Raw genomic sequence first — 16,801 nt, 5'->3', positions numbered from 1 at the left:
AAGAAAAAGAGACCAATCAAACCATGCACTGATAGACCACACCATACAACAACCCCTGGTAGATTAACTGCCCTGTCCACATGAATGTGAGGATTTTCAGGAGCCCAGTAGACACAATTGTGGTGGTTCACAGTACCGTTAAGTCTGAATTGCGCCTTGTCAGTCCACACAAACTTCCCTGCAAATTCCTCATCCTTGCCAACCACGTCCTGAAACCATTCACAGTATTCTATCCTTCAATATGGTCGTCCTCATTCATCATGTGTAGCAGTCTTAGAATGTACATGTTCTACTTTGCACTCTTCAGAATAGGTCTTACACTTGACTGGCTCATCCAATTTTTGCGTGCTTGTAGCTGTTCATGGTCGACCAGATTTTTCCTAGTTCACATCTTTAACGGTTCCATCGGCTTCAAATTTATTGTGAATGTGGGCAATTGTTCAACGTGTTGGTGGCGGTGTTCCAAACTCTCTCTACCACTGCTGTTGTACCTCGTGAATGTTCTCGTACTTCCAGCTCCACTTCAGTACAACCTTAAACAAACGATAAGCGAACCTCAGCCATTGTTGCTACTCAACTGTCTTCTGCTGCACTGGCTAATATGACTGGCTCAATCCACCACCAACCACTTGCGCATGCACTGCATAAATTGCCAGTTCCAACTACCATGACAAATTTAATATCTTACACTACACTACACATTAGATTAGTGAGTGTAAATCTTTTTGTTTAGATATTATTTAATTACAAACGCGAGTACATTTTTTTTAACCCCTCTGTGTGTGTGTGTGTATATATATATATATATATAGATAGATAGATAAAATTGAAAGTTTGATAAAAAATTAAAAACAACATTATGGAACTTCACAAAATTTAACCTTTCACTTTATAAAAATCAAAATGTAAATAAATCCAATTGGCAAAACAACAGCACTACCTATCGAATTTAATTCAAACCACTCTCTAAACATAGTGGTCTGTGGAAAATAACTTTTTAACAAAAAGAGATACGGCTGCAAAATCATCACAATTAATATTGAACATTAAGAAAATTACAAAACATTATGGAACTTCACAAAATTTAATCTTTCACTCCATAAAAGTTAGAAGGTAAATAAATTCAATTGTCAAAACAGCACTACCTCTCTTTTTTTGCTTAGCCTCCGGAAGCACTGTAAGGTATTAAGTCAGAGGATGAACGAGGATGATATGTATGAATGTGAATGAAGAGTAGACTTGTACAGTGTCAGGTCAATCACTCCTGAGAAGTGTGGTTAATTGAAATCCAACCAACAAAGAACACCGGTATCCACGATCTAGTATTCAGATCTGTATAAAAATAACTACCTTTACTAGGATTTGAACCTTAGAACTTTCAACTTAAAAATCAGCTGATGATTTGCAATAATGAGTTAACCAGTAGACTAGCCTGGTAGTCTAAAACAGGACTAGCTATCAGATTTCATTCAATCAACTTTGTAAACATAGTAGTCGGTTCAAAATACCCCTAACTTTCTTTCTACTGGTCAGATCAAGGATTTTAATAGCTTTACACCTTCTCTGGATAACGCAGACCATTTTGCAAAAACCCACATGTAAATCAATCCAGTAGTTTTTTAGTCTATACCAGAAACACATATGAACATTGCCTTTCATATATATAAGAAGAAAGTTTGTTTGTATATTTATTTTTAGTAAATACCTCAACACCACCACCTAGGAGGTATAGTTTTTGCAAAAATATTTCTTTTCACGTAACTAATATATATTTTGAATATGAACCAAATCAGACCATAAATACAAATTTTGAAATATATCAACCCCAGCGCTACCTAGTGGGTCCAAACTAATTCAGAAAACTTCACAGGCATGTGTACAACAATTCACCAAAGTTTCACTGCAATCAGATGAATGGTATAGGAGTGCGTATGGGACAAACAAACAAATATTCATTTTCATGTATGTAGATGTATGTATTTCATGATATTTTATTATGGGTAAGGTATGTTGAAGAAATATTAGTAATTTATAACAAAAATATAGTAAATGAACATAATATGGTTAAAAATGAACTAAATATGTACAACAAGAATTTAAAATTTACACATAAACGCAAAATAGATCATGACACCAATTATCTAGATATAACTATTAAAATAGTTTACAACAAAATTATGACTAATGTTTACAGGAAACCTAATAATAATTTATATATGATACTGCAGATCATCAAATACACCTTGGATACATAAATTAAACACTTTTAAAAACATGATCCATAAAGCATTTATATATACTAATAAAAATTAGAATACATTGAAGATATTGTAAATTTTAATTGTTACAATAATAATTAATTCACTGATAAATTATTTAGAAAATATACAGTATACCGAGCGATTCCAAATTGCATGGAAATCTCTCAGGAGATGATTCTATAGCCAAAAATAAGAAAAAATGTTTATATAAACGTAAGTCAGAAAACGGTTCATTAGTGACTTTTGGCTTGTGAAACATTTAGCCCTGCTTTCTGCTCCCTCTGTGAAATTAAACTGTACTAAAATTCTTAGGGTAAAAATTGAGGAGTTAATTTGGTGTTCCTTATGATTTTTGATTTAAGAAATTGAATAAACGTGGTCCTGGCCTTCTATCTCGGTTAAATTTGATTAAAAACAGGGTAAAACACGTTAAACTTTAATCAGAAATAAATCACACAAACTAGATCAGAAAAGTGATACGATTTTAAACAGAACAAACAACATAATGTAAAGGAAAACAAATAGAAAACTTATCGATAATAGAAAAAAAAGATTAATAAAGAAATAAAGTAATAATTAAATAAATAAAGAAAGAAAAATTAAAATCTTACGCTTGTTGCTTCTTCAATTTTTCAAAACATAATTTTTTCAATTAAAAATCAAAACGGTTACTAGATAAAGCTCCATACAAGCTCATCAAACCCGTGCCAGCCAGGCACATCTATAGTATCATTATTATTCCCATAGTAGCTCCAGCTTCTATTATATGATGTTTTATTTCTTCTTGTGAGCCAATATGAGCAGAATAGACTAACGACTTCATCCAACCCCAAAGTAGAAAGACTGCTGGCATGAGATCGAGGTGGCTAGTTTACTGGTCTGTTTGACCAATCCCTTGCTTATTAAATGCATTATTTAAATATTCATCGCATCATGACAGTAGCGAGCAAGTGCGCTTGCTCATTATTGAAAAACCACATATGCAATCTATCACCACGTAGAATATCTTCCAAGAGTTCAATCAGATTTGTTTGCGCAAAACGCAAGTACCGCTCTCCATTGAGCCTTGGTAGTAAGAAAAAAGGGTGTATAAGATTACGACTACGAAGACCACACCACACATTAAAAGAAAATAAGCATTGGAAATAATTTGTAGCAGTCTCATGGGGATTTTCTTCGCTCAAGTGTGAGCGTTTCAATAATTTACGATGCCATTTCGTGTAAAAGGGGATTTATCAGTAATTAGAATATTACTTAGGAAATCAAGATGATGTTCACATTTTATAATTCACCATCAACAGAATCTCATCGGTTTATCAAAATCCGGCGGTAATAACTCTTGCACACATGTTGTATGGAACGGGTGTAATCGTTATTCCGTAACGTTTGCCACACACTTGATTGCAAAACACGATGCAACAACCTTCTGATGCTTGAGATGGGAGTTACTTGTACGGCATTACATATTACTCCTTCACTGTTGACATTTCTCTTAAAACATTCATGGCTAGCGGCGAATCATTGTGGTTCAAGCATACCTGTTTGTTGAACTCGTCTTTCCAAAACTTCAAATGTTTTACGATCTGGTACTTTTCAATCAGGATAATTTTCCCAGTATTCACGCACAGCGGCCAATCCATATTTACTTTACCATAAATTAACATGTCCGTCAACTCTTCAAATGAAAACAAATTTGTAGCATCATTCATGAATGACTGACCAAATAATAACAGTGCAAACACTGCTCAAAAGAATATTTAAATGCTAGAAGCTAAAGTTAATTGTTGATCAGGTGTTATTGCCAAACTAAGAAAAGATAAACATTTTTAATATATTTTACAAATATGTTTTTCAAATTTTATTTTTATAATTTTTAACATTTTATGTAACCTTTTCTGATTAAAATTGTTGTTTTTCTGATTCAGTTTGTATTCTGTTTCTAATTAAAGTTGAACTTCTCAAATCTGCGTTTAATTTTAATACATTATTTGCATCAATTTTCTCAGAATTAAATTCTTTACAAAGTTAATTAAACATTTTTTATTTGTTTATTGATAAATTAACAAAGTTATTTTTTTCCAAACCTAAAAAAGTGTATTTTCTGACTCAAACGTTTTCGTGTTTTATCCCGTTTTTCATAAAACCTAAGAGAGATAGAGGTCTGGGATCACTTTCATTCATTTTCTAAGATCAAAAACCATAAGGAAACACCAAAGCTGCTTTGATGTTTGGAACAAAGTTTTTGACCTATATTTACATATGTTTTTTTTTCTTTTTTTTTGTTTACATAATCATCGAGAGACTATCATACAATTTGGAATCACCTGTATGTGGAGAGCTTATAAAAACCATTTAAAAATTCAGAGGATGGTCCCCCACATTGAAATAAAGAAACCATTTGTATCAACATATGTCTGGAAATGCTTAGTTTACTGGCTTTGGTCTTTCTGATACATTTAACCAAAGTTGTTGCTATGACTTGAGTCTGCTTTGGTATTTATTTAAATGGTGTTTGAGTGTCTAACTTGAGCTGGTGTTGAATTCTTATAAAAACAATTAAGGAAATTAGAGGGGAATTTTAGGCTGCCCTTCAAGGCAAGACACCATATTAGAAAATTAGGAACATAAGGGACAGTAGAAAAGGTCTGGCTGTCATAGCAGATGGCAAAGAGACAATCATTTCATAATCTGTGATTAGTAAGAAGTTACAGGTCAAGGTAGATCAGAAACGTAAAAGGAGGCCTCGAGTCATTGTCTATGATATAGATCGTCGCCTGTCTATGAAGGAGATTGTCCCTCTCATATGACAGGAAAATTTAACTTGGATGAGGCGACATTCAAATCTGAGTATAGGTTTTTGTCACAAACTGATAGATGTAATGTCCAAAGGTATCACGGTGTATTCAAAATTGGGTCTAGTCTGTTTAACATGTTTGTCACTGGGAATAGATTGTTTATGGATTTCTCTTCTTGTAGCGTCAAGGAATACATTGATGTTTACAGATGTTTTATATGTTGTAGAATTGGTCTAGGGCTAAATTCTGTCAATAAGCTTCACCACTCTGTGCACATTGTAGTGACAAGGGTAACAAGCGTGAAAAGTGTTCTAAAGAGTCTGAAGCTCCTACTTGTGTAAATTGCAGAAGCTTCACAAGGATTGCAAGCACATGGTCAATAATAAGGACTGCGGTAATTATTTGAGAGCTGTTGAGATTTATCTTAATTCATTGCACGGCTAAGTTTGGACAGATAATTCTCAAGGTGCTTACACTGCTCAGATCAAGTTAGGTGAAAATGTTGAAAGGAGGTCCCTTGAAAATTTTTTTTGCAACATCTACATTTGGTACGGGGCAATCTGACAGGTTTTATTGGTTGGAAAAAATTTTATACTGGAAGTAACAGTATGTCTGCAGTTCTGTGTAAGAGGACACTGGATTCTGTCTTTTTGAGGTAAGTTTCGGACACTCATCACGTCACTATTAAACTTGTTATTGATGATCTTGATTTCTGTGATGTTAGTTCATATTTTCAATATAGATATCCCACTGAGGAACATTTAATTAGAAAGGTGGAATAGAATTCTTGGCTTTGTCGGTAACTGTCCTAAAGTGCTAGTAAAGTTAATTGCTGATGTAAATGCTAAGTCGCTTCTTTGGCACAGTGGAGTCACATATGATAGGGGTGAATCAGTTTCAAGATTTGTTGTGCGCTATGGATTGATTAGAGATCTTCAATGTTTTCGGTGAGTTAGCAATGAAATAGGTTGGCAGATTTCATCTGATTAATTCAGGCTTATATCCAGAGTGTAAGGCCACTGATGATGTGCTCCATGTATTATATGTCTACCCCAGGTAAGGAGGCAAAAAGATAAACGTATCAAAGTAGCTAGAGATTGTGAGGATCGATTGTGGTTTTGAACTGCAAGTTAATTGGAAAACTGAAAGAGATTGGAACATAGTTGTTGGCTTCCTTAGATTCTTAGTCCTGTGGAGGATGGCTGAGAGGGTCCGATGCTGTTACAGGTACATATATAGAATAGCAATCTAGGTGGCTAGGAGCCTGTTTGGGTGCTTACTTTGCCAAGATAGGCGTTTTGGCATTGTTAGTTAGATATTTGCTGTTAGAATGAGAATGGATGTATGGAGGACTATGCGATGGAACTGCAGTGTGGGAGGGTGTAGGCATTGACCTCGTTTCCAAAAGTAGATCAAGGCAGAGAGAGATAGGGTGTGTTTTTATTAGAGGCTTATTAAATTTATGAATCTGTTTCTTGATTTTTAAGTAAATCAAGAGGTCTTCGAGTAAATTGAATTGTAGGACAAAATTGTCATTGTTGCAATCAACACTTTTTTTTTGTCAGTATGATAGTATTTTTGGTGTTTGATCTGAGTACATAGTCTAACTGAGATTTGATATACGAAAACTTTTTGTGTGAAACCTTCAGTGTTAGAGGAAGGTGAAGGGATAGCGCTTCCATGAATCAGTTAATTTGAGAGTTGAGGGTTGTAAGTTACGGTAGGTGGTCATGGTTGGAAGAAGCTGTACGAAGGTGATAGTAGGTTGAGTAAATACACTGATGGAAATGTCTACAATAGCATTTGCATCGGTGGCATCCTGACAGACGCCAAACTGATGACTGTATTGTGTTATCTGTAAGTTGAGAAGGTCTAAAAGGCAACCTCCAATAAAGTCCATTAGGGCTAGGAATGGAGAAGGCAATATGGCAACCAGGATCATCACAAGGAAAGTGTCTTCTTCTGTGAGGTTTAGGATGACCAAGAAAATGAAACCTTTTTTTATTCAAATCTGTTCAAGTATAACAAAATAATTATGGCAAAAATTCTTAAGCGAGTCACTAGATTAAAAAACGAGTTTGAAAATATTGAAAATAATTATTGAAAATATTTCAATAAAATAAAATATTAAAATCATGAAAATATTGTAATAAATAATATTAATATTGAAAAATATTTTTCATTAAAACAAATGTTGTAATTAACAAGCCATTGTTGTAAATGTAAATAAAAATTAATACCCAGTTTGCCTTTTTCTATTGACCAAGTGAATACATTGATCTGTTCTGTATGAGACCATGGCAGGTTATGTGAATCATATTTATACTAACATAGAAATGGCTGATATGCATTTAATGTACCTTCTAGAATGTTGCGACACCCTTGAGGCAAAACAGCTGTATCAGGGACGCTTTTCCAACCATATGTTACATTCTCACAATGTTTTCATCCATTCACAGACTCAGACACAGAAAGCTTAAAACCTAAAAATGTGGTAAATAAAAGGACGACCTCAATCAACAGGTATAACTGAATTTGAGGAGGGTATGTCACATGAAATATCTAACCATCATGAAACTAGTACTAGAGTTGGCTTGGAGTTCAATGTAAGTAATGTAACAGTTTGAAAGATTTTGCATGAGTAACAACACCATGCCTATCACTATAAGCAAGTACAACAAGCTATTTTACCACAAGATTACTAACCATGTTCGGCTATGCCAATAGCTCATCTAAAAATTTACTAATCTGAATTTTTTTGAATGATATTTTCGTTACTAATAAGGCCAAACTTACAAGATTGGCATTCCTACCACCCCCAACATAGCCACCAAGTTGGTCTAGTTGTGAACTCATCAACGCAAATCAGTTGATTTCAAGGTTGAGAGTTGTAAGGTTCAAATGATAGTAAAGGCAGTTACTTTTATATGGATTTGAACGCTAGATTGTGGATGCCGATGTTCTTTGATGGTTGGGTTTCAATTACCCACAAATCTCAGGAATGGTCGACCTGAGACTGTACAAGACTACACTTCAATTACATTCATACATATCCTCCAAAGTAACACCTTACGGTGGTTTCGGAGACTAAAACAAAAAAAAAATAGACGCCCAACATGTACATGTGGGCAATTAAAAACCATCACCAATATCAGTTTTCTGTTAACTTAAGGGTTGGTATTCTGGATGACCACTTATTTGTCTTTTATCTGAAATGCTCAATCCTCTGGAGATGAGATGAGATCGGGAGACCTTCACGGTCTCTCTATCTCAATCCTCTTGACTTTTTCTTATGGGGCCATATAAAGACACTTGTATATGACAATCCCATGGATACCATAGAAAAATTACGCACAAGAATTCTAAATGGGATTGAAAGGATTCATCAGATACCTTGCATCTTTGAAAGAATCTGGCAGTCAATGAAAAACCGATACGTGTATTATCGATGAGGGCTACCATATTGAATAGCTACTGTTGTTTCTTTTATAAATTTTTAAAATTTATAAAAAGAAACAACAGATGGAGTGAAAATGGATTCAGGGATGGTCAAAATGGTTATTTTTCCATTGAAATCTGAAAATTGACATTTTTCACGATCACAATACTCCCTTTTCTTTGTACAAGGAAGTAAAAATATAAACATAAATTAAAACATAGCCTAGAACTGAGCTATCTAATAGAAGAAGAAGTACAATGAGTTCAGTAACCTTGAATATACTGCACATTGCATGTCTGAAGTTTTAATACTACGATAAAATTAATAAACAAATAAATGCTGAAAGTATTAAAACAGACCAGCACTAAACCATGCAGTGTTAAGGGGAACGCAACGTAAAAAATGTAAACATAAATTAGGAAAAAAAAGGTCTTGCTCTATACATTAGTTAATTGAAACAACATTACGACAAGACTAACAAAAGTGCACTCATTCAGAATGTTTAGTATAAACACAATCACAGTAAAAATGTTATGTTTAAATCCTATCATTAAGTATAATATTAGCTCAAGTTTAAGGTAAAATATAAGAAATACAAAACCTTTTCACATTTAAAAAAAAAATAATTAATTTTAAAGCAGTAAGATATAAGAATAAAATCACTTATATGTTACTCTAACCTGATTTCAAAATTGCAATGAATGTTGTCTTCAGGAATGGTATGAACTTTATTTAGTGTAACAAATAGTTTCACAAATTTGTCAGACTGATCCCAAGCTGGAAAAAAAGATTATATAAGCACATTAAAATAAGATAAAGTAATTTTATACAGTTGTAAGGTAATGGCAACAATAGCTAATCTTGTACCAGATTATAAACTTTAATAACTAGTTTTTAGCTTGTTTACAATATCCAACTAAAAGGTACCTGGCAATACAGAAAAAAAAAATCAAATATTCTCTTCTAGCTCTTACCATTTAAAAATAAGATCTTTGTAACAAACATACTTAGCCCAGTGCTTTTCACTGTTTTTGAAATATTTATTATTAAATAAAACTTGTTTCAAAACAGTAGTAAGCTTTATCATCACATTTTTTCATTTAGTAATAATGGAAATCATTATTAATTTTAATTCACTTGGGTGAAGAAAGTGAAATAGCACAAAATTGTCAAACTGCACAATTCTGCAATTGATTTTAACAATTTCAGCCACCTTGTCTGTCAACAATTGAGGGGGTCATTTTTTCAGAATAAAATACTTAACATTAATAAAACATCCTAAAAAACAAAATATTTAAGAACTCTTAAAAATTAAAACACTTTAATGGATGCCATTAAAGGGTTTTCAAAGGTAAAATTTTCAAACTTATTTATTTTGTTGCTCAAAACATATAACCAAATTTCATTTAATTAATCTGTTATCTTAATCTGTTATCTGTATCTTAATCTGTTTTTAAAATATAAATTTTTATAGAACATACACAAAATTGCAGACAGGGGGAAAATGAAGTGAGAACAGGTATTGATTACATGAATTTTCAGTCCCTTAAATTTGGCCAACACCTACAAGGAGAGCTTGTGTATGTACTGACTTCAGGGCAGCGACTGATTTTATTCAAAGGGGTAGAAAAAGGATCATGAATACACACCAAAATTTACAACAGCTGAACGATTAGAATCATATTTACTTCAAATGATGGTTAAGAAAATAAAAGTTGAATATCTACTGACCACACATTGCACATTAAATTGAAACAAGAACATTAAACTTGAATAATTAATTTTTTTGCTTACACTTCATTAAAATTTTTTTACATAATTAAATCTAATCTCTTATTTTTAAAAGATAATGAGTATTTTAAAGGAACATTAAGTGACACATCAGAGACAAAAAATAACTTTTAGTTTTTCTATAGAGAGAAACTGGTAAAGATAACAATGTAACAAAACTTGAAGGTATATATACATATATATATAAAAGTACATTATATATATATATATAATGTACTTTTTTTTTAACAAATGATACAAGGGAATGCAGAAAATCACATTAACACCTTCAACAACTAATCAATAATTATTCTCATATAATTTAAAATATAAAACACAGTCTACTAAAGGCAAAATAATTGCCAACCTCTGTGGCAGAGTAGTAGCAGCATCTCGGCCTTTCATCTGGAGATTCCAGTTTCAAATCCCAGTCAAGCATGGCAATTTTCATACGCTACATACTCCCACACAAAAGCTTCCGTTTACATGGTGAATTATTCATGGATGTATAAAAGAAGAAAAAAAGCTACTCTACATTTGCAATATTTCCAATATTATAATTACTTTCTATCCAGAAGGTTCTGGATTCAAATCCTGATCAAGCTTGGCATTTTCACAAGCAACAAAATTAAAATCCATTTCCATTATTCATAAAATATTATATTCAAGTGTTACATGCTTTGCAAAAAAAAATTAATATTACGTACATTACTCTAGTTGTAGATGAATTTATTAGAGCACGTATAATGCATTTCTCACACCAACCTGCTCACCTAACCTTAAGAATATTACTGTACCCTCTTGGTGATAAGTATGACACCAAAATTACTTCTACCGTAAATATACTATGATTGTCATTATTAGTATTATTATTACTTCTATGGATTACATAGTACTCAACCGCTCTATGAAGGCATGATAATATCCAGGAAAGAGCGCCTTTCAATGAGAAAGTTCTGAGAGCAAATAAGGCTTGACATTTTTCACATGCCAAGAAATTAATTTCTCATATTCATAAAAAAAAAGAGAAAATAACAGAGGGTAAAAGAAATTTAACTCCCGTCTGTAATTATTGTAATAAATAACAATAATTATAGCACAGTAATACGGAAATCTTTAGTTTAACCGTAATAAAAGATCTGCAGGAAAAGTAGATTGTACAAAGAAAAGATAAAAATTTAACACAAACACAATTTTCATACATTAACGGCATAACATAAACGACTACTAACCATAATTAGATATTTTAACATCATAACATCTGTTTGATGCAGGAGTGATAATTTTTTTAGGCGCTGAATCTATACCAGTTGTATCTACTTCCATTTTTAATGAATCATTTATATTAGCTATTTCAGTTTCTACTTTCCTTATCTCGATTATAATCAAATCTTTCACCCTTTGTCTTTCAACAAGATTTAATAGTTTGTTTAATTCAGCCAAATCAACTTTCAGCTAAAAAAAAAAAAATTAATATGTAATAAAAATAATAAATTAAATTACAAACTTACTTCTTAAAAAAAATATATATATTAAATTAATAAAAATATTAATTACTTTAACATATAAATCTGAAACTGATCCATTATTTTAACAGAATTTAAAATTTAATCAACAAGCAATAACTGAGGAGTAAGTGATGAAAATGCTAAAATATTGGAAAAAACAAAAAATCTAATAGATCCCAGTAAAACAAGTTTACTATCAAACTAATGGCGGGCAGTTTTGTTGATTCACAAAATAAAACAAACTGCTTTTAAAAACAGTTTGAAAAAAGAAAATGAATTGTTGCAATTTACACAATGATCCATTTTACCACTGTATTAATAAATTTTTTTTATTTTCTGCATTTACATGACAGTTCATTTTACTATTTTTCTTAAATGATTATGTGATGTAAACGGTAAAAATAAACACAGATGAAATCAGATCTTTTGGCAATGTTTAGTAAAAGTACAGCACAATGGCCCTTTCATAACAGCCACATTCCTTACTAACAACTGGGTGCTCATAATTCTTATTCAACCTCTTACAGTTAACACAGGCCTCTTACAGTTTGCTGGTTCAGATTACGATGGTTCGGAAATGGATGTAGGGGTGACCACCCGGGAGGGTATGAAACCAGTCATTGAAGAGTTTTCACAGGCCTGGCAGCTCTGCCCCACTTTCAAAATTTACGTCAGACAGTTTATCAATTTTCGGTCCTGCCAAGTAAAAGAGTACGTGGATGTCCAAAGTGTTTCAAGTACTGCAGATACGGTCACAGGGCTAAATTTTATAAGTTTGCCTTAGTGTGTGCCCATTGTGGTGAGGAGGGCCACAAGCGTGATGATTGTTCACATAAGTCCGAGGCTCCGGCCTGTGCTAACTGTAAAAGATTGCATAAGAATCATGAGCACCCGGTTGTTAGTAAGGAGTGTGGCTATTACATAACGGCCGTTGAGTTGTACTTTAATTCCTTAGACGGTTAGGTTCGGTCAACTTAATGCCCAGGGTGCTTATGCAGTCCAGGTTGAGTTAGATGAGGTTGTAGAGACGGAGCCTCAATGTTGTCCTTCTGCAGCACCCATATGTAATTAGGGGTGATCTGCCAGGCTTTCACAGCTGGAAAAGGTTTTGTGTAGGCCATACCTGTATGTCTGCTATTCTGTGCAGGAAGTACTTGATAGTGTCTTCATACAGCAGGTTTCTGACGTGCAACATGTTGTGGTCAGACTTGCTATTCGCAGACAGAACCTTACAATAGTTAGTTCAGATTTCCAACACAGGGATCCCACTGAGGAACATCTAACAAGATGGGAGAGGATACTTCGTATTGTTGGTAATGGTCCAATCCTTATTGGTGCCATGTTAATACATAGTCACTTCTCTGGCACAGTGGGATCACTAATCATGGCAGTGGCTTGATAGTTTCATTGTGCAGCACAATTTTGAGGTCTTTAATGTTGCAGTCCAGTTGGCCACTTACTTTGGTATAGTTAACGAATGAAGGGACTTTTCAGGTAGATATATTGACATCACTATTAGTAGGGACATCCTTAGCAGGGGCCTTGACTGGTCTATGGTCAACGACTGTTCTAATGATCATAGATTGATACTTTCAGAAACAGCAGATGAGCTGCGTGATGGCCATGAGGGACACTTTCCTGTTTACCAGGGGTGTTTCCAGCACAGGAAGGTAGACTGGTCGAAATTCTCCTGTTTGTTGGAGTCCAAACTGAAGATTTTTTCTCGAGACCTTGACTGCCTGCCATTATATGTCCTGGCAGAAGATTTCACTTTCCAGTAATGGTGGCTGCTGAAGCCGCCATTCCTAGAGGCACTGACCGAAAACGTATATCTGGTTGGTGATCTCGGAATCTGACAGCATAAGCAGTCTGTGAATCGACTCAAAAGAACTGCACAACTAGAAGGTGATCCCAATCAGGGTGCGGCCATAACTGCAGATTACCACAGAAAGAGGGCTAGGTACTTTCATAGCATTAGGTCCTCCAAGCATTGAAGAATTCCTGGCATTCCTTCGTTCAGGAACAAGGGAATAGAGATCCATGGGGCATTGTATACAGAGCCCTTGGGCATAAGCGCAGGAAAGATAACCTCTTGTCAGCTTTGTTGACCCGCAAGGGTGTGGTAATTGATAAGGACTACATCCTTTTAATATTTTGCTGAATGATTTGCACCAGATGACACTATGGTGGGAGAGGTTTCATACCACCGGTGTGTCAAACGAGAAATCACGGTTTTCAAGACCGACTTACACTCGTCTGAGATCACTAGGCAGAGGTGCATCAGGTGATCTGCAGTATGACACGGCACAAGGTCCCCAGATATGACTATCACAATGGAGCTCCATGCCCAAGCGCTTCCAGTAGTTCTCGGTTCTCTAACAAGAATTTACAATAGGTGCTGTTCACCAGCAACTTTCCGGCATGTTGGAAGCCTGGAGACTTGGTATTGTTGCTCAAAGATGGCGACAAAAATCCTACTGTTAGTTCTTATTGTCCACTAACGCTCTTGCCTGTGATTGGTAAGGTTTTTGAGAAGGTCCTATATATTTGTGTATTAATGTTAGATTGGTCACCGATCATTTGCTAATGGACAACCAGTATGTTTTCGACCAAGCAGGAGCACTGAGGATGGCCTACTAAAGGTGATGAATGTAGCTTAGTCTAGCTCATACAAATATATTAGGAATTTTTCTAGACATATCCGGGGCATTTAATAATTTATGGTGGCCCTATGCCCTATTTCAGATGCAGAAGCGTAAACGTACACGAAATGAATTAGAAGTGCTCTCTAGTTATTTCAGCCATTGGACTGTTTCCCTGTGTGATGGCGGCTTGGAAGTTCGTAGAACCCTAACTAAAGAATGCCCTCAGGACAGTGTTCTGAGTCTGCTTCTTTGGATTATAGAATTCGATTCCATGTTGCGATTGAGGTTGCCAAGTGGTTGTCGTGTCATCGGCTTCATAAAGAGATTGGTGTGGAATGGAGTAAGGACACGGAAATTTACAGTGAATTCAAGTTGTTTTTGTATCACCAGAGAAAGTAACCAAAAGTAGGGAAACGCCGAAAAAGAGGTGGGAAAATGTAAGGCCAATCCCAACTTTGCAGTCAAAGCATATGTTTAAAGTGAACGACACTGATAGTTTACTTGCTGGGCGAACCAGTAACTCAAAACTTAAGAGAGGTCGAATTTTTAAAAGCAAGATGGACATCTACACAGATTCAGATACTGAATCTGGAACAGAACTGAATTCTAATGAAAGCTAAGATCATGGAGAATGTAATGCATTTGATACATGCAAATAAGAACTCAATGACTTCATTCTGGTTGAATTTGCAGGTTAAGAGGTCAAAGAAATACTTTGTCGGTCAAACTGAGGGAAAAGAAACTGATGATTATCAAATAAATTTCTTATGGAGGAAAAGAAATTCTTGGATTTTCTTCTTTCCATACCAGGACAGCAGTCTTGTGTCTGCAAGTGATATTGTTATGAAGCTACCTGGGCCATTATTAGCAGGTTGCACATTAAGGGTTGCTTCCACCGTAACATTTTGTATGGATTTTTCACTGTATAATTGATTTTTCTGTAGTTTTTATACTAGATCTGTTATGTTTCACAAAAATATATAATTACACCTAATTAGTGGTTTTTATTCATTTAATGAAACATATTAATAAATAACTTGCAGCAACTCCTGAAAATAACAAACATTGTTGTTAAAAATAGGGTAGCATCCCACCCATGATGAAAATATATCACACCAGGGAGAGAAAAAACCTCTCTTATTTACAAAAAAGGGACAGTTAGTATTCTTGCCATGGAAAATTATCGCTGTAGAATAACTTTTCACATTATTACCAGTTAACAGATTAAAGTCCATTAAATTCACAGATTTTTACAACAGTAAGAATCAAGTGGAGTGAGCTGTCAATTTTTTTGTACACAACCATGACAAAAGTTTATTTAGGACATCAAGACAATTTAAAAGGAATAACTTTAATAAAATTAGGTGAATATATACTGACCCACCGAGTTGGTCTAGTGGTGAATGCATCTCCCCAAATCAGCTGTTTTGGAAGTCGAGTTCCAGTGTTCAAGTCCTAGTAAAGGCAGTTACTTTTATATGGATTTGAATACTAGATCTTGTATACGTTTTCTTTGGTGGTTGGGTTTCAATTAACCACACATCTCTCAGGAATGGTCAAATTGAGACTGTACAAGACTACACTTCATTTGCACTTGTACATATCATCCTCTGAAGTAATTCCCGGAGGTTAAACAGGAAAAAGAAAGAGGTGAATATATACTGCTATATTTATATTATTGACAATTCATGTTCTTCAGTTCTGAATATTGTTAAGTAGTGTTATTTAATTCTAAGGAGAGCAAATATTTGTGAAAATATCACACCCGTGACAATGGATTCACCCTTCAATAAAAACTGCAAATGAGCTAGTTAATTTTGAAGTTTTATTTTTATAATTGAAATTTTGGTTCTAATAGGGATGAAATATGTTAATATATATAGAATATATAATTAAAGCTACTCCAACCTTGTTGAACAATAAACTTCTACACAGTACAAGGAACAATTGTGGCAATTGAAACGATAACTACCGTAGTATTTCAAAAACCATGTACATTAAATTTCAGCAATGCTAAGTCTAATGCCACAAACGTGAATCAAATGATAAATAAACGAAAAATTATCGTACCAGTAATTGCAAAACACCGCGAATCTTGCATCAAATAAAACACGTTCAATTTATAAACTTCAAAAATAATTTTTCAAAAAATGAACAAATAAATCTCTGTACAAACCTCATATAATTTAGCTGCAGACATAATGTGGCTAGAAAAATGTGTTTAAAATATTAAAATACTATAATTCACACCCAAATTCAAGAACACGAAGTCGCTATCGCTCAACCAGCAACCATTAAATGCAAACCACACTACCGACCTTAACGTAGAACATTTAACACAAGATACATTTGGCTGTAAGTGCTGCTACTAGTGATCAATGAG

The 16,801-nt window shown here is 34.1% G+C and overlaps 1 protein-coding gene across 1 annotated transcript in view; it reads right to left on the bottom strand.

Annotated features, from left to right (window-relative positions):
* LOC142328105 (calcyclin-binding protein) overlaps positions 1–16,759 on the bottom strand; it is a 38,498-nt gene extending 21,739 nt beyond the window's left edge. Inside the window, exons 1-3 of the mRNA XM_075371610.1 lie at positions 16,595–16,759; positions 11,498–11,720; positions 9,176–9,272 (exon numbers count right to left, since the gene is read on the bottom strand). Coding sequence (XP_075227725.1) covers positions 9,176–9,272; positions 11,498–11,720; positions 16,595–16,618 — 344 coding nt within the window. The 5' untranslated portion in view covers positions 16,619–16,759. The remainder of the gene's footprint in view (positions 1–9,175; positions 9,273–11,497; positions 11,721–16,594) is intronic.
* Between the last annotated feature and the right edge of the window lie 42 nt (positions 16,760–16,801).

The sequence above is a fragment of the Lycorma delicatula genome, chromosome 7 (assembly GCF_047948215.1).
Source record: "Lycorma delicatula isolate Av1 chromosome 7, ASM4794821v1, whole genome shotgun sequence".
Classification (NCBI taxonomy): domain Eukaryota; kingdom Metazoa; phylum Arthropoda; class Insecta; order Hemiptera; family Fulgoridae; genus Lycorma; species Lycorma delicatula.
This window is presented reverse-complemented; position numbering and strand designations above follow the sequence as displayed.